The sequence below is a fragment of the Dipodomys ordii genome, unplaced genomic scaffold (assembly GCF_000151885.1).
Source record: "Dipodomys ordii isolate 6190 unplaced genomic scaffold, Dord_2.0 Scaffold214, whole genome shotgun sequence".
Lineage (NCBI taxonomy): Eukaryota > Metazoa > Chordata > Mammalia > Rodentia > Heteromyidae > Dipodomys > Dipodomys ordii.
The window spans coordinates 358,982-378,378 of NW_012267430.1; the positions used below are offsets into that span (position 1 = coordinate 358,982).

General features: G+C 37.9%; 1 protein-coding gene across 1 annotated transcript in view; it reads left to right on the forward strand.

Moving 5' to 3' along the window:
• Positions 1-434: 434 nt before the first annotated feature.
• Eif2ak3 (eukaryotic translation initiation factor 2-alpha kinase 3) overlaps positions 435-19,397 on the forward strand; it is a gene marked incomplete at its 5' end in the record, with an annotated part of 55,818 nt that continues 36,855 nt past the window's right edge. Inside the window, 2 exons of the mRNA XM_013035521.1 lie at positions 435-593; positions 18,825-19,019. Of these exons, the coding sequence (XP_012890975.1) occupies positions 435-593; positions 18,825-19,019 (354 nt within the window). The remainder of the gene's footprint in view (positions 594-18,824; positions 19,020-19,397) is intronic.

Consider the following 19,397-nt stretch of genomic DNA (forward strand, 5'->3'; position numbering starts at 1 on the left):
AGGAAGTGGGTCTGCGGTGGGTCTGTGTTTCAAAGGGAGGCTTTCACCAGGAAGGGGAAGAAGAGGTCAGATGGGGATGCTGAGTTCCTTGTGATTATTGCATGGAAGGAGAGGTGACCTAGGAATCTGGGGCTAGGATGTAGCTTAGTGGCAAAGTACTTGCCTAACAAGTGCAAGATCAAGCTTTTCCCAGTACAACAAAAAAGGAAGGAAGAAAAGAAAGAAAGAGAGAAAGAAAGAGAGAGAGAGAAAGAGAGAAAACAAAAAACCTAGGAATCTTGAAGCTTTCATGAGTGACTTGAATAGATAAACTTATTGAAATTGCCCTGCCCTAAGGATAGACAATAGCCCCTAATACAATAGGGGTCTTCATAGGGGCTAGTTTTCTTTAAAATATGTGGAATCAGTACATAATATCTTAGCGATCTTTTTAATTTTGTCCTATTCCTTCTCCAATTTACAGGTCACTAGTAATTATCAGCACTTTAGATGGACGTATCGCTGCCTTGGATGCTGAGGATCATGGTAAAAAGCAATGGGATTTAGACGTGGGATCTGGTTCCTTGGTTTCATCTAGCCTTAGCAAGCCAGAGGTAAGAATTTTCTATTAAATGATTAGAAAACTTAGTTACAATAAGCAGTTGCTGGTGTATTTTCTTATAAAGCCTATCTAACTTTTATAGGCAGTGTCCACTTGGGGAAAAATGAAGGTTTCTGTTCCTTGGTCTCCCTACTGTTAAGGAGTTGGTAATAGCACCTGCTCCTTAGGATTGTTATGGTCCTTAAATAAGTTAGTTAGGGCCTGGGAATGTGGCTTAGTGGCAGAGTGCTTGCCTAGCATGCATGAAGCCCTGGGTTCAATTCCTTACTACCATATAAACAAACAAAAACAAAAAAAGCTGGAAGTGGTGTTGTGGCTCAAGTGATAGAGTGCTAGCCTTGAGCAAAAGAAGCTCAGGGACAGGGCCCAGACCCTGAGTTCAAGCCCCAGGACTGGCAAAAAAAAAAATCATACAAATGTGTAACTGAGGAATATTACCTGCTATATTAATAGAGCATATTACTTGAAGTACAATGTGATTATCTTACAACTATTACAAGATTTCTAGGAATAATGTGACAAAAATGAAAACATACTGAGTTGTACTAGTTAGAAATCCATGCTGTTAGGTCCCATACATTATTAATCCCTACATTTTCATCCTAATTTTGGGCATAATTCATCTGAAATTTTCTAGAATGTAATTCTGGACAAATGCAGATATTTATAGAAAATTTGTGCTTGGTGGTTCAGAGCTCTAGAATGGAAGAGAGGAACAAGTATAGATTCGAATCGTACTTCCAAATAGCTCTGTCTTTATCTGACATGGAACTGTAGCCTCTCTGCACATCACCTTTATAATAACAGTTTTTTAAAAATTTAAAAATAAAACAGCTCTGTCACTTAAAGACTCTGTCCATCAGAGCTTTAGAGTGCCTTATCAATAAAGTGAGGACCTTCCTGTCTTCCTGCTGAGATGGGAGAGGACCAAAGGAATAAGTTTATGTTCCTCACCTTCAGTATTGATGTTAATGAGTTAAGTCTCCCATTTCAGAACTTTATTGTCTAGATTTTTTTTAAAATCAGTTGTAGGCCCTGAACTTGGCCTGGGTGTTGTCCCTGAGCTTTTCAGCTCAAGGCTAGCACTCTACCACTTGAGCCACAGCACCACTTCCAGCTTTTTCTGCTTATGTGGTGCTGAGGAATTGAACCCAAGGCCTCATGCATGCAAGGCAAGCACTCTACCACTGAGCCACCTTCCCAGCCCTCTGGATTATTTTTAAATGTCTTATCTTTTGAATTGTGACTGCTACAGTTGAAAGAAAACATAATGCTCTCAGTCCTCCACCAACCACATCAAGTTGTTCCAACTGTAGGACACTACCTATGGTAGTCTTTTTTTTTTTCTTTCATCAGTCCTTGTATTTTGAAAGATTTCCTGGCTGGCATTAAATTTAGAAAAGATAAAAACTTATAGTTTGAGAATGATCTCATGTTGATGGAACTTTCTGATGGCAAAATTCCTGCCATCTGAAATAAGACTTCACTATGTCTTCCAGTAAACCAGCCTGAGTTCCTGCTAATGCACCCAGCAGGTACTTAGGGAAACAGCTCTGTCAAATTTCCACATTGGCTTTGTGCTAAGTCCTGACTACACTATCTAAGATGCCCATTGTTTGTCAGACATTATGCTGAACTATCTTAGGAAATAATTAACTTCTGTTGTATTATGAATTACTAAACAAATATTAATTTGTGAATTATTTAAAATTTTTTGAATAGTTTTCAAATGACTTATTACTCTAGCTAGACATTTAATTGTGTTCTTGTGGGATTATGCTTAGGTCTGCATGTTTTGCTTTATTTTTAAATTAGACGTAAAGAATGATCAGCAAAGAAGATTTTAAGCTGCCTATATCTGAGGTAATTTTACAGTGTGTTGTTATGATACAAAGCATATGTGTGTTTGCAAACTGAAGCATAGACACACAAGCTTTGCATGGTATAAAAAAGTAGAATATAAATAGTTACACATAACCCAAGTGCTACTGAATGTGTTTAAATTGCAAGCAGCTAGTAGTACCAGCAAATAACATTAGCTATTTGAAAGTTCAACTTTCCTTATTGTCTCTAGTTCTTAATTTTTTTGTGTGATTTGCTAGTCAGTCATCTTTTGTTTAAATGACCACCTTCCCACCCATGCCCAACTATGTTTTGTTTGGATAGAATGGTTTGAAATGTTAAATTGCAAGTATATTTTAAATTTTTACTTTGCACCTCTATAGCAGTAAGTAAAAAACGTTCACTACATTTTGTGCAAGAGAAGAATGCTGAGATTTCCTTACATCATCGTTTTTTATTTTCTACTGTACAGAAGGAAAAAAATAGAAAATCTAAAGGCGTTGAGCCATCTGTGACAATATGACAGGCTCCCTAGATTTTACTGTGTTTCAAGTTCTTGTTCAGTATGTAGATATGCTAATGAAAACATTGTTCCCAGTATTGTAATACATATTTGATGTTCCTTATGCACATGTAATTCTCATAAACCTTTTGATATTGATGTACAGGTTCATTTTTGAAAAAGGAAAATCGAAGCTGGTGAAAACATCAGCCCCTATTTGAAAAATAATCCAAAAAGGATTCTGTGTGTATATGTGTAGATATATGTATGTATATGTATGTACGTGTGTGTTTCCATCTGTCTATCTGTCTGTCTGTTTCAGGTGGTAGCATGCTTCATAGTAGGTCTGACATCCTGAGTTCAAACCCAGTACTACCAGAGAGGGGAAAAAAAGAATAACTATTAAAAAAAAAAACAAGAAAAATTACATTAATTTACAAATTTACAAATCTCTTTAAATCTGATTTGATAGAAGATAATTTATTTTCTCTTTATTAAAAATGCTGTATTGTTGTTTTGATGAATTCTATAAAGAAGAAAATCCAGCCACATACATATGTAGTTGGAAAAGAGAGGAGAAGTATTTTAGCAACCATTTTTCAAAGAATTTTGGACTTTCTGTTTTGATATTATACCAAAGCAAATAAAAGTTTCTTAAAGGTTAGTTGTGCTGTGGATTATGAAATCATAAAGTGAAGTAGTCCATTAAAATCCATTGCTCTGTCTTGTTTTTTACTCACACGTGATTTTCTTTCCTTTTTTTTTTTTTTTTCTGTTGGTTGTGGGACCTGAACTCTGGGCCTGGGTACTGTCCCTTAGCTCTTCAGCTCAAGGTTAGTACTCTTGAGCCACAGTGCCATTTCCAGCTTTTTCTGCTTATGTGGTGGTGAGGAATCGAACCCAGGGCCTCATGCGTGCAAGGCACTTGAGCCACAGCGCCACTTCCAGCTTGTTCTGCCTATGTGGTCGTAAAGAATTGAACCCAGGGCCTCATGTATGCAAGGCAAGCAGTCTACCTCTAAGCCACATTCCCAGCCCTCATGTGATTTTCTAATGTCACTTAGAAACTATGGATTTACTGAGTTTACTAACCTCACATATATTGACATATTTCCTTACAGAACATCCACAGAAAATGAAGTTTTCACTCTCATTGCCGATTTCATCAGAAAGTCTGTTTTTGTTTAAGTACTGAAAAGCTTTCAAGCTTATCATGGCAGACATGTAAATAAGCTTCTATTCTAATTTTCACTTGAGAACCTGAATTTTATTACAAATACTCCAGTTTTCTTTGAAGTGAGAAGTATACATTATTTATTTCTGAGAAAATGTCACATATCCAAACCTTATAACCATAATTTTTCTAAGTTGGTTGTTGACCAGAAATAGAACTCATGAACAATAGCAGTTAGTTTAGTTCATAGCTCAGTCAGAAGTGCTTCTCCTCAAGGCTTGCTTTACTATGTGCAGAAGTGCTGAGTACATACATCCTATTTAGTCATGAAGAATAGTAGAATGAGGACTGGGAATATGGCTTAGTGGTATAGTGCTTGCCTAGCATGCATGAAGCCCTGGGTTCGACTCCTCAGTACCACATAAACAGAAAAAGCCAGAAGTGGCGCTGTGGTTCAAGTGGTACAGTGCTAGCCTTGAGTGAAAGAAGCTCAGGGACAGTGTCCAGGCTTTTAGTTCAAGCCCCAGTACAGGCAAAAAAAAAAAAAAAAACAATAAAATGACAGGTACTGAGGAAGAACAAAAGTTAATCTCATTATATCAGAACCGATCATGTTTATACAGTAAAAAGATTCTCTCTTCCTCCTTATCTCTGAATCATAATCTCATTCTGTAACCCAGACTGGCTTTAAACTCATGCTCCTGCTTCCCAATATCTGGAATTGAAGACATGAATCACCATACTTGGATAATATTTTAGAGGTGGTGTTTTGTTAGGTTATTTTTTTTCCTATGGTGCAGGAGATGGAATTCTGGACCTTGTACAGCACACTAGACAAATCCTATTCTGATACACATCCCCAGCTCATCAAGTGCAATAATCTGTTGTTTCTTCTTTTGTGGTTGCAAGTATATGACAGTTAAGAACACAGCATTTGCTAGTTTGGTTCTTAGTTCTTGCTAAGGCATCAGTGGTTTTAGCCATCATTGCTTTTACACTATCAGCAAATAGCAACACAGTGAAAGGCCATTAATACCTTTTTGGGAAAACTGTTTGACCTTCTATTTTCCTCAGGGACCCACAGACTATACATGGAAAATTGCTGATAGAGTACATGATAAAAATATTATTATAAGAATGGTTATAAACATCATACTGAGGAGAGTGGGATGTATTTGAGTTGAATCATCTGTATTCAGCAAGATGCTATACAGCATCTAGAAATTCCAGGAAAAAGGACCCAAAACTGCCATTTGAAATTCCCTGAGCTAGATGCATACAATAATAATATCTTTCTAAATGCATGTGGTACAATAGTTTGGAAAGTTCCTTAACATTTGAAATAGTTAATGTCTTCTATCAAACTCAGTGTTTACTTGGAAAGAGTTATGTAAAAAAGAGGGCTAGGTGAAGCTGGCAGAAAAAATGGAATTATAATTGATTAAGGAGTTGATTATTGATTATAGGTACACAAAAAATTTAAAGTCAATAGAAACTCTTTAGGCTGTAAGGTATTGAGGAATTGGAAACTTTACTACTGGTCATTATTCCTCCATTAACTTACCGTATAAATTAGCTGAATTATTTAGCTCAGTAGAGCTTTCATTGCCTTCAAAAATTTACAAGATAAGCTATTTGGGAGGCTGAGAATGGAAAAATTGTGAGTTGAGGCCGGTCTAGGCAGAAGGGCAGGTCTCAGGCCCCCTTCTCAATGTATAACTGCATATAGTGGTAGTACCTGTATCCTAACTTTGTGTGAGGCCGAGACTGGAAGAATTGTGGCTCCAGGCTAGCCAGGGCCAAAAAAATCCATAAGAATCCATATCAGTGGAAAGAAGTTTAATGGGGGTGGTGTGTACCTGTCATCCCAGCAGTAATGGAGATTAAAATAGGAGAATCACAATCCTGTCCAGATAGTCTCCCTGGTAGGAAGCAAGACCCTATCTTAAAATTAACCAGGTAACTGAGTACCCATAATCCTAGTTACTCATTGGAGGCTGAGATCTGAGGATCAAGGTTCCAACCTAACCCAGGCAGGAAAGCCAGTAAGACTCTTATCTCCAATTAATCACACACAAAAAAAGCAGGAAGTAGAAGTAGAGCTGTCGCTCAGTGGTAGAGTGCTAGCCTTGAACAAAGGGACCCTGAGTTCAAACTCCAGGACACACACACACACACACACGGACACACACACACGGACACACACACACATACACACACACGGACACACACACACACACACGGGGACACACACACACGGGGACACACACACACACACACACGGACCCACATACACACACACGGACCCACACACACACACACAAAGGGACCCTGAGTTCAAACTCCAGGACACACACACGAAACAGCTAGAGGTATGTCTCTACTACAGAAGCATGCCTCCTCGAGATTCTGAGTTCAAACTCATACCAACAAAATAAAACAAATTATAGAATTGGATTGGAATCTCTAAAGATTGAACATTCAAATTTTTCAACTTCCCCTTTTACTAAACATGCAAGTATGTGTGGGGGGGGAGGGGGAACATACATTCATTGCAAATGGCCTTTAGGCACCTATCTTATTGCCTCTCGGCTTGCTGGTACAGTCCTTAATGTTTTCTTACCCAAAAGGTCTATAAAATGAAGTGCTCTGTTGCTTTTTGGTGTTTTATTATGTCCATGAGAATTACTGGCAAATAAGAGAGATTGACAGTGCCATTCAGAACAAGTGTTTTGTATCATATTTTGAAGGAACTGCTTTCTGCAGGGAAGTTGAGGTGCTTAGGGACATAGATCTCATTTACCACTCCTTCCTCTTGACAAAGTATCTACAAACTTCCTCAAAATAATGTTGATACAAAATTGAGCTGAAGGATGGGTGTGTGTGTGCCTGTGTGTGTTAGAATGAATGGTGAAACTAAGGTATGCTAATGATCATCCTGGGTGCTGTAACAGGTGTGCTCTAGATACTAAGCCTAATATTATTGACACTTAATAGTAGCTAAGAATTTTGCTTTTAATTTTCAGAAGGACCTCCCGAGATGAAAGTTGATTTGCTTTCTTCTAGTAATTTAAATGCAGATTCAACCCTTGATAAAGCACTGAGATATTTCCCTGTAGTTCCTCACTGCTTGCCTTAAGATTAATAATAAACAATAAATAATTTGCTTAATATTTTTTAGGGGTTGTGTGGTTAGGCTTTATCAAATCTCAGTAGAGAAAGTATTCTTCAACTGTGTTGTTTTGGAACACAATTATGAATGCAGGAGTCTTTCTTATCTTTATTAAAAATTCCTTTATGGAGTACATTGTATTTGTGTGTATATACTAATTTATACTTAGACAAATGCCTCTATCATTTTCTGCTAAAACACCCTTGTTTTTTCTTTTAAAAAGAACAAATAACTATTGTTACGTCTATACTTAGAGTTTGGGGTTTCGTTTTATTTTTGGCATGGTTCTCCCCCCAAGGACAAGCTTTTCTGTTTCAGACAGGTGCAGAAACAGACAAACACAGTGATGGGTTTCTCCATCCTCCCCTCTGCTCTGTAGCCTACTTTCTTCATCTCAACTGTGACCTTAGAGGAGTGCAGTTTTTTTTTTCTATACAAGGTCTTCCTATGTTTTCCAGACTGGACTCCAACTCTATATCCTCCTGCTTCCTCCTGCTTCAGTACTGAGATTACAGACAGATACCATTGCACCTGGCCCATGCTTTTATCCTTTTGGACCTTAAATACATTTGTATCTTACGTGTACATTTGTATACAAAACATAGGGCATTTTGAGTCTATGTTATCTAAAATGGCAGTCTATTTTGAAGAGTGACTGTCAATTATGTAGTAAGCCAGTATTTAAATAATTGCTTTAGTTAACTACTTTTCTTTTAATTATGGAAATGAAACTGTGCTTTGATTTAATTTTATTAGTCCCTTAGCTTGGCTAAAGCTGTGAACAAAGACAATTTATTTTAGCATGTGTATTGCCAAGTGAGAAATTGCTTTAACCCTATATTTTAGGAAATAGACATTGCTTTTCTACTTTATAGATATATATTAATTTAGGTAAAGATAGAGATCATTATTAAAGTCATTATTCTTTCATCATGAGTATGAAAGATACATTTTAAAGGCTATTCTGTTAAGTTTCTTTATGGCATGTTGTAGGTTGACTTAAGGAAAGAGAATTAAATTACATTATCTACTTGGTATTTCTTTGTTCTGGAGGTCAGTTCACAGTCTTTGAAGATGGTAAACACAAAACCATTTCTGGGTAGGTTTTTTTTTCTTTTTCTTTCTGCATTTTTTGGGGGGGGCGGTCATTGGGTTTCTTTTAAGCATGTCACTTGGAATGCATTCTAATAACTAGATCTGCTAAAAGATAGCATATGCCCTCCTATAGATCATCTAGCTAGCTGTTAACCACAATCTCCCCTCCCTAGTCTCTGAGGAATGGTTTATAGGGATTCTTTTTTCTTTCTTTCTTTCTTTCTTTCTTTCTTTCTTTCTTTCTTTCTTTCTTTCTTTCTTTCTTTCTTTCTTTCTTTTTTTGCCAGTCCTGGGGCTTGAACTCAGGGCCTGGGCACTGTCCCTTAGCTTTTTTTGCTCAAGGGTAACACTCCACTACTTGAGCCACAGTATCAACTTTGGCTTTTTCTGTTTATATGGTACTAGGGAATTGAACCCAGGACTTCATACATGCTAGGCAAGCACTCTACCTCTAAGCTACATTCCCAGCTCAGATCCTGTACTTTTATCAGTGCTCCTTTTATTGCCCCATTATAATAATTTTAGTATTTTCGAGGAAATAAACAGTATTTTCACAATACAACAAGGGTGGAACAATGTTTATTAAGTCACAAAGTATAGTTGTTTATTTAGTCAATTATTTAGTGGCATAGGCAGTTGTTTGTTTTGAATAAGAGTTATTTTATGTCCTACATATAGGATATCATTCTAAAGAATTGAAATATAGGAAATTATTACTGCTCAATTTTCCTTTGTATTCATTTTCTTTTCTTTTTTTTTCTTTCTATTAGTCATGAGGCTTGAACTCTGGGCCTGGGTGCTGTCCCTCAGCTCTTCAGCTCAAGGTGAGCACTCTACCACTTGAGCCACTGGTGGTTAGTTGGAGTTACAAGTCTCATGGACCTTCTTGCCTGGGCTAGATTTGAACTGCAATCCTTAGATCTCAGCCTTCTGAGTAGCTACGATTACAGGCGTGAGCCACTAGCACTCAGCTATGTGTTCATTTTCTTAAGTGATTGATGAGTGGTTTGTAATCTTTCAGACTTTCTAGGTTATAATCAAAGAATTTTAGAGCTGATTTGGAATTTCTGATAAAAATTGTTAGCCAGGGGCTGGGAAGGTGGCTCAGTGGTAGAGCGCTTGCCTTCATGCATGAGACCCTGGGTTCGATTCCTCAGCACCACATAAGCAAAAAGAAAAAAGCCAGAAGTGGTGCTGTGGCTCAAGTGGTACAGTGCTAGCCTTAAGCTGAAGAGCTGAGGGACAGCGCCAGGCCCAGAGTGCAGGCCCTACAACTGGACCCCCCCCCCAAAAAAAAATGGTAGCCATTTGAACTATTCCACATTAATTAGTCTTTTTGAGGCTTTTTTTTTCCTTTCTAGTTTAAAAAAAAAGTCTTCCTAGGGTGTCCAGGCACCAGCCTTAAACTTGTCATTCTCCTGCCTCAGCCTTCCATGTGCTGGGATTTGAGGCTCTGTTGAGGCTCTGTTGTTAGATGGGTATAATAATTAACCTTTCTGTCTGTTCTCCCTTTCTCTTTAACTTTGGAGCAGATCTTTGACTTCTAAAAGTTCTTTTCTTTTGATATTTTACATAGAATAGAATAAGACTTATGATGACTTAAAAGTAGTCAGATATCTCTGGATTAAGAATGAAAATTATAAGTCAGGTGCCAGTGGCTCACACCTATGATCCTAGCTACTCAAGAGACTGAAATTTGAAGCCAGCCCAGGGAAGGAAAGTCTATGAGACTCTTATTTCCAATAAACTCAGAAAAAAATGGAAGTGGGGCTGTGGGCTCAAAGTGGTAGAGTGCAAGCCTTGAGTACAAAGAGACTCAAGGGTATTAGTCAAGCCCCATGACCAGAAAAAAAAATGAAAATTTTAAACACACACACCACCACCACCAGAATACTAAAATTAATTAATTAATTCATTGGTGTGTCAGTACTGAGGCTTGAACTCTTTCAGAGGAGAGGTCTGAACTACTAACACAAGTGGTGTCCTCTAACCAAGAACATCCATTATCTTGAGAATTGACTGATAACCAAACTGAGAATCTAGCATTTGAAAATAAGAGAGTGGCTAAGTGCTGACTGCTACTCAGGCTGCTGAGATCTGAGGATCACATTTGGAAGCCAGCCGAGGCAGGAAAGTCCTTGAGACTCTTATCTCCAATAAACCACCAGAAAACTGAAAGTGGCACTGTGGCTCAAGTGGTAGAATGCTAGCCTTGAGCTGAAGAACTGAGGGACAGCATCTAGGCCCAGAGTTCAAGCCTCACGACCAACAACAAAAAAAGAAAAAGAAAAAAAGAATGAATTGGTATTAATGGTACTATATGAATTTGATCACTTTCCTTCCAGCTTCTCTATTTGCTACTAGATGTGAATACTTTATAAAGTTTTTCAGGCCCTATGACTGACAAAAAAAGTTTTTAAATAGAAATACTTTCACTATTAGAGATAACTAGCTTATAAGGAAAGTGCTACACTGAGACATCATGATTCATTAGTCCCATTGAAAATCTCAGCAAAAGAGAACATCAGAAATTCTTTTCATGGGGCTGGGAAGGTGGCTCAGTGGTAGAGTGCTTGCCTTGCATGGATGAAGCTCTGTGTTCGATTCCTCAGCACCACATAAACAGAAAAAGCCAGAAGTGGTACTGTGGCTCAAGTGGTAGAGTGCTAACCTTGAGCTGAAGAGCTGAGGGACAGCACCTAGGCCCAGAGTTCAGGCCCCACAACCGACCAAAAAAACTTGTTTTGATTGTGGAGGAATTGGGATATATGTTGCACGCATCAGTTTGCAAATCAACCAACATCTCTAGGATAGTAATTGTTCTGGAAAAAGAGAGTTCTCAGATAACAAAAAAATCAACAAACACCTTTTTGCACTTTCAGTTAAATATTTATTGTTCATACAATTTTACAAGTTCCTACTATTGCTGAGTTTTTATTTCTTAGTTTCTTGGAATCACCATTGTAAGCATGAGTTTTATAGTATCCTAGATGGGCTCCCTAGAGTTAGCAGCTAAGTAGGGGCATGGGCCATTGTAGAAAATATTCTAAGGTAATTGCTGTTTTCCATCCTTTTTCTTCAAGATCTTTATTAATTCATTTATGTCAACCCTTGGCATGTCTGTATTTTGTCACATTTTTTCTTCTCCCTTTCTTCTGTTTAAATGAAAGTGTTTCTTAGCTTGTGCATGGAGTGTGGCTTCTGTAATTGTCAATTCCCTTTCCCTCTTTCTGGATATGAAAAATACTGGTCTCACTAAATCAAAAGGGCCATTTTCAGCTTTCAGTTTCATTGTGCATGGTACTTCCAGATGCAACTTCGGGATTGAGAGTAATGTCTGAGCCACTAACTGCAAAAATGCTTTTGTATACAAATCTGGTTTCCAAAGCAGAGTGAAGATTTTTCTTGATAGAAAAATTCAAGCTATGGAGGAATGTGATCGAATTAGAAATCACTATTTTGTTGCCTTTAATTGAATAGTAGATCATTAATATAAATATGGTTATAAAAATTGATACGGAGCTTTCTGAATGGAAGGATCGGTCTGACTCCCCTGAATCCACAGATTGGTAGTAATTAATTTAAAAGTCAAACAGACATTATGATAACTCATACTATAACACAAGAGTGATCAAACTTTTTATCTAGGCCATATAGTAGATACCTTAGGCTTTGGAGAGTGATATGGTCTCTTGCAACTAAGGCCTTGAAAGTGACCTTAGATAATAGACAAATGAATTTATGTGCAGCTGTATTCTAATAAAACTTTACTTACTGAAACAGTGACCGGAGGAATTTGGCCCAAGGAATGTGGTTTACAGATGCATAATATGGTAGGAAGTTCCTAGTGAAGGAGAAAATGTAAACCCGGGTAGGAAGTAAACCAAAAAAGTAACCCAAAAGACCACGTGGAAGTAGAAGGAATGATTTATTGCCAGCAGAGCTGACAAGACCAAGTTCTCAAGGGGAAAGGGAGAAAATGGCGTCTTCTGGCGCTTTGGAGACCCCCTTTTTATATCAGAGGCTGGAAGTGGGAGGTGCCTCATCTACTGCGCAGGCGCTGCCTTCAAGGGCAGAGATTAAGCCTGTTGGGCGTTTCCTTACACCTAGTAAGTAGTACAGTTGTGAGCTGTTCCTGTCAAAAAAATTGACCTTATATCGAAGTTCCACATCTAATCACACTACTCAGGAAATACAAGAAATAAAGAAACAAAACTCTTGACTGTGGGAAATTGTATAGTAAAGAGAATGTGAATTCTTAGTTCTTGAGTCTAAAGGGGGCTCTTGATAAGGGGTAGGGGTGGGGTGGTAAAAGTCACCTCCTTTGGTCTGTCTTAGGCCATATGAAATGTAATATGTAGACTGAATTCTTTATTGCAAATTAAATTTTTGAGACAAATTTGAATATTCAGTGCATTTATCCTAACAAGAAACTGTGGAATATGTAAACAATTGATAAGCTGTTGATAATTGTTAAAATTAGATAAATACATGAAGGATTACTATATTGGTGTTTTTAGATTTTATTTATTTGTTTTGTCGGTTAGTCATGGGGCTTGAACTCAGGGCCTGGGCGCTGTCCCTGAACCCTTTTGTTCAAGACTAGTGCTCTACCACTTTGAGCCACAGTCCCACTTCTGGGTTTCTGTGGTTGATTGGCAAAAAGAATCTCCTGGACCAGCCTGGCGCCGGTGACTCACGCCTGTAATCCTAGCTACTCAGGAGGCTGAGATCTGAGGATTATGGTTCAAAGCCAGCCCGGCAGGAAACTCCATGAAACTTTTATCTCCAATAAACCATCAGAAAACTAGAAGAGACACTGTAGCTCAAGTGGTAGAGCAATAACCTTGAGCTGAAGAGCTGAGGGACAGAGCTCAGGCCCAGAGGTCAAGCCCCACGACCAACAACAACAACAAAAAATCTCCTGGACTTTCCTGCCTGGGCCAGCTTTGAATCCTCAGATCTGAGCCTCCTGACTGAGTTGTTAGGATTACAGGCACAAGCCACCAACATCTGGCTTTTTTTGGGGGGGGGGGGTCGGGTCTTGGGGCCTGAACTCTGGGCCTGGGCACTGTCCCTCAGCTCTTCAGCTCAAGGCTAGCACTCTACCACTTGAGCCACAGCACCACTTCCGGCTTTTTATTTTCTGCTTATGTGGTGCTGAGGAATCGAATCCAAGGTCTCATGCATGCAAGGCAAGCACTCTACCACTGAGCCACCTTCCCAGCCCTTTTTTAAAATATTTTATATGCTTGAACTTTTTCATAGTAAAAATAAAGTTGAATGTATTACCCAAAATGTATGTGCATATGTTTGTATGTATGCTTATGTGTCTGGGTGTAAGTGAAGGAACAATGGTAACATAGAAAATAAGAACTAAATGAATTCTTTTTCTCATAGAACGAGGAACTTTTGGCATTTTTATTACTTATGGTATTCATTTAGTAGCAGTACTTCTTGTTTTCCAAAGTTCTTTCTTCCTCTTGAAAATTAGAGTTAATACTTTCATAGCAGTCCCTGATTATGTGTGCCCCTTCATATTCACTGTTCCACTTGATTTTGTTAAGGAACAGAAATTGAATTGCTGGACTAAACTGGGTGGTGATTACACGAAGACCACAAATCCTTGGTACTGTTTGCTAGCCAATGTAGCAGACTTTATATTTTAAAATTGCAAATAGGGAAAAACAAAGAGAGGAAATAAACAGGCAAACATGAGACTTTATATTTTTTAAATGACCAAAGGGAAAAGCAAGTCCCTTAATTACTTTGAGATGCAGAGCCTCAGATCAGAACAAATAACTGTTTACATGGACAAATCACTGGAATGTGAAAATGCATCACCATAACCTACATTTTTTTTCTACCAAGAGATTTGCAGCTGCCTGTGAGTGACTCATTCCTTTGCTTAGAGGATGAGGTAATGCTATTGTGAGAGGTGATGTCATCTCCCTACCTGAACTGCATACATATATATCGCTTCTCAGGCTCTCAAGGAAAAACACCATCTGCTTTCACATATGCAGCCTGAGACATTACTGAGATTGGTGCAAAGGTCAGCAGCCATGTGTATGACTCATCAACAGCCAATTAATGAAGAGTAGCTATTTAAAAGTGAACTTCTAAAAATCATAATCCATAAGTATGACATAATGATTCAATGTTGAATCATAATTTTTTTGTTATTTTATGTCTGGTGTTTATTCAGTTAATATTGATGAGGTTTAATATTTAAATTAAGGCTATTTGCTCAGTATGTTCAGTCATCTCAAACCTTCTTGGTTGTTTAAATTATGTTTGTTTTTAATTGAAGTTTCTTTATTTTTAAATTTTTTATTGCTATTATAATGGCAATATAAAGAGGGTTTACAATTACATACGTCAGATAAAGAGTACATTTCTTGGGCTGGGATGTAGCTCAGTGGCAAAGTACTTGCCCAGCCAGTGCAATGTCTGGGTTCAATCCCTAGTGCCAAAAAAGAAAAGACAAAAAAAAAATACAGTTTGTTTAAAAACAAAAAACCAAAAACTAAATGAGTACATTTCCTTTTGGACAATGTCACTCTCTTTTTATTTTTTGGAGATGTGTGGATTATTCTTCAAAGAGGACAAAAATTTTAGTCCCCTTGTAGTTTGACAGTTGCTTTTTGTAGCTAAGAGCCATTTTGTTCCCTAAGGATCTGCTACCACTTTAGGGAAAAAGAGATTGTTGGTGGAAGGAGAAACAATTCGAAATAAATGTTCTCTGCTGACCATAGATCACTATACCTGCCTTTCTTTCCTTGTATACCTGCTTTCCTGTTTGCACTTAACCTGGTATTACTGCTGATTTGATCAAACAATTGAAACACCTATTTTTTAACTTTGTCATAATTTGAATCTACAGTTCTAGTAAATATAGAAATCCTAACATACTGTGGAAGATAGAGAATTATAAATACTTGATTCTCTAACTGATAATGTAGCTCAAAATGGAAGATAATAAGCTAAATACTGTGTCCTGTTGTTGTAGAGTATGATTGTTGTGATGTAAATTTGTTTTAATGACAACTTCAAGTTTGAACATTATAGAGAAGATAAAAAGTTCTAATTTTTAAAAATCTTTTCTGTTATCAAGAAATATGAGAAAATAAAGGATAAAATAGTAATGCTAAAACAATCATGAGATCCATGTCAATGTTGTTTGAGAACTTGTTAAATATACTAAGTTTTTTTTTCATTAAGAAGTATAAGTGGAAATTTTTCAGTGCCAGAATGGTGATAGACTTTCAATTTAATGGTATAGTCTTCTACATTGAATTATAGAACTCTTGCAAGGGGCTTAAGTACCTTTCTTGGGCTTGTGCTCTACCACTTGAGCCACAACTTTAGCTCTGCTTTTTTGCTTTTGTGTAATGGAATCTCTTGGACTTTTCTGACTTGTCTGGAGATCCTCTGGAGTTCAGCCTCCTTAGTAACTGGAATTACTAGCATGAACCAGTGGCATCTGATGTTGAGTACCTTTCTTTTCTTTGTAACTTTGAATAGTTACAGCAACTCTGAAAAGTTACAGCAGTCATAATGATACAAATAGACAATCAGATTTGCCTGCCCTAACTTAGTTGTTTGACTTATCACTTACATGCACTGTGTTCAAAAAAATGCAGTGGTGGAGCTCACTGGACACTGATGAAAGTGAACTACACAACTCATGGATAGAGATGGGAGAGAGGGAACAGAAAATGTATGAAAAGAGGGGCTGGGAAGGTGGCTAAGTGGTAGAGTGCTTGCCTTGCATGCATGAGACCTTGGGTTCGATTCCTTAGTACCACATAAGCAGAAAAGGCCAGAAGTGGCGCTGTGGCTCAAGTGGTAGAGTGCTAGCCTTGAGCTGAAGAGCTGAGGGACAGCACCCAGGCTCAGAGTTCAGGCCCATGACCGACAAAAAAAAAAAAGAAAATGTATGAAAGGAAATTTATTCACTACCTAACTCATGTAATTGTAATCCCTCTGTATATCACCGTTATAATAACAATAAATAATAAAAACATAATTTACTGATAGGAAGCAGCTGAAAAACTTGTCTATATCCAATGCATAGAATAATTGTAACTATTAAAGAAGTTATTAAAAATGTGCTGTGTTCTTTTGCTTAGTCATTGCACTCCTTGTATGTCTGCCACCTTGACACTTCTTGTATAAAACATTTGGAAATGAATTCAATATACATAAATATGTGTGTTGAATATTACTCCTGAAAACATTGCAGTTCTTTAATCTCCTTATATTTGAGTTCTGTCAAATTATTTAATAAATGTCCTTTTTTTCCCCCCAAGGTAGATCTTAGAACTTGCTATGTAGCTTAGACTGGCCTTGAACTCAACAATCCTCCCTGCCTAAACTTCCTGAGTTTGGGGGTTACAGGCATGCACCACTATACTCAGCCTTATGATAATAAAGCCTTTATAATGTTTTTTTATAGCATCTTCTACCCATAGTTCAGCATCTAGTCTTTACATCATTTATACGTCATTAGCCTTTTCTGATCTGGTTTCCATAGCCTTCATCTTTTTTTTAATGCCATTGATATTTTTGGAGAATAGTCTAGCTGCTCTTTTATTAAAGAAAAATAGAAGTTACCTCATCACCTCATCATTCTTGTGCTTGCCTGACAGTTCACTCTGATCAAGTTAACTTCTAGAAGTACAACATAAGTTATGTTATATCTCCCTAAAGGGAGCACTGCTATCTTGAATGGATGGGATGAATTTTGACTATCTAGTAAAAGTATTGTCTGAGATGTTCACTGTAGAATTCTGCAGCCAGATGCCAGTGGCTCACACCTGTTATCCTAACTACTCACAGGCTGAGATCTGAGGATTGCAGTTCAAAGGAAGCCTTGGCAGGAGAGTTTGTCAGACCTTAACCATAAAAGAAAAAAGAAAAAAAAAAAAACAGAAATAGTGTGGCTCTGTAGCTCAAGTGGTAGAGCGCTCGCCTTGAGCTGAAGAGCTGAGGGACAGCACTCAGGCCCAGAGTTCAAGCCCCACGACCGACAAAAAACAAACAAACAAAAAAAAAAAAACAGAAATAGCTGTGGCTCAAGTGGTAGATTGCCAGCCTTGAGCAAAAAATGTTAAGGGACAGTGACCAAGCTCTGAATTAAACTGGCACACGTGCGCATGCATGCACATGCACATACACACACAATACCATTGTTTTATTTTCTTATAACTGACAAGTAATAACCTATAGGGAGACATTTAAAGCCTGTGCAAATATTGTACTCCTCATCAACATTTCTACCTGTAATTAGCATTTACATCATTGCTGATTCTTGTCTAATCCAGTCTTTCTGGTTACAAAAAGCTATTTTTTCCAACTCTAACCTTCCTTTCTCATACTGTACGTATCTGTGTTTACTGGTACAGCCCTATGCACTTCAGAGAATCCACCATGAAGCCCTGTTGCTCTAACTTCCAGTAATATCCCAGGCCTGACCAGCCGCTGTCAGCTAATTCCTGCCTCTGTCTGTACTTCCTGTCTCCACCATCTCCTCTCAGTCTGTTTATTTTCTTTGTGGTTCTTCTATTGTGACCTGTACACTTCAGCCTAAGGATTTTAAAAGCCTGGTTCCCAGCATCAGCATAGTTTACCTGCTCATGTTGAGATCTTTGTCCATATGTTATTTTCTCAGCAGGATCTAACACGAGCTGTTTATTGACAGCCTCTTCCCCACTTCACCCTGACATTTCCCAGGCCCCTTTTTCATGTTATACTTTCCCTGCTGTGGTATATATCACCTAATAGGCTGTATTAACTTATTTACGTTGTTTCTTCTGACACAAGAGCAGTGACTTTTCTTTGTTTTGCACAGTGGGCTAACCATCAAGACTGTACCAGGTATATAAGTTGACCCTCATAAAGACTGTTTAAAGAAGCAAGAACAACTGACACATAAACCCAGGAAGCTTAGTTCTCAGCCATCTAGCTCGTAGCAGAGTTGAGAAAATAAAGAAGGAAAGGAATACTGCTTGAATCAGCATCTCCAAACCTATATTCCTTGGGTTCAAGTCCATGACCATAATTGGACTAGATAAAATAGGTCTAGAAAATACTGTATGTGCTATCCATTTGCTAGAAAAATCATTGAATATGTGAATAGCTATAAGAACAACAGTAACCTTTTGACATTATTGGATTCATAAACTCTCTTTTGGGAACTTATCTACCTTAGAGGTCCTCTTGGCTCACATCAGAGTTTGAGATAAACCATAGTGAACTGTTCTATGTAGGCCTAAGGAGTAATTAGATGTTTTTTTAAATCACTTTTGGTTGATGGACCCAGCTTCTTCATCTGCTCCTCAGAAGGAGGCTGGAGTATATGATACTGAAGATTCAGGCTCTTAAGTATTACTCTTAAGGTTATGGACCTTTTCAAAGTTAGCTTTTGTTTTAGGTATTTGGGAATAAAATGATAATTCCTTCCCTGGATGGAGACCTCTTTCAGTGGGACCGAGACCGGGAGAGCATGGAAACTGTTCCTTTCACTGTTGAATCCCTTCTTGAATCTTCTTATAAATTTGGAGATGATGTTGTTTTGGTTGGAGGAAAATCCCTTACTACATATGGACTCAGTGCATATAGTGGGAAGGTGAGTGAAAATGTATTTATTTGGGGGAGATCAAATAAGTTGGGATAGAGGAAATAATTTTTGAAACTATACTATTGAGGTTTATTATCATTTCCTCGGGGATAGCACTTGTTTTAACAAGAAAAAGGTAAAATAGAAAGGGGAAACTAAATTTATCTAAGAAAAGAATAAAAAGCAGTGCCAGAAATAGTAGAAGGAAGAGAATGAATGTGATCTACTATGTCAGGTGCCCTTTTCATACTTTATTGTCTGTTTTTTGCCAGTCCTAGGGCTTGAACTCTAGGCCTGGGTGCTGTCCCCTGAATCTCATAGCATACAAGGCTAGCATTCTACCACTTGTGCCACAGCACCCCTTCCCAATTTTGTTTCGGGGGGGGG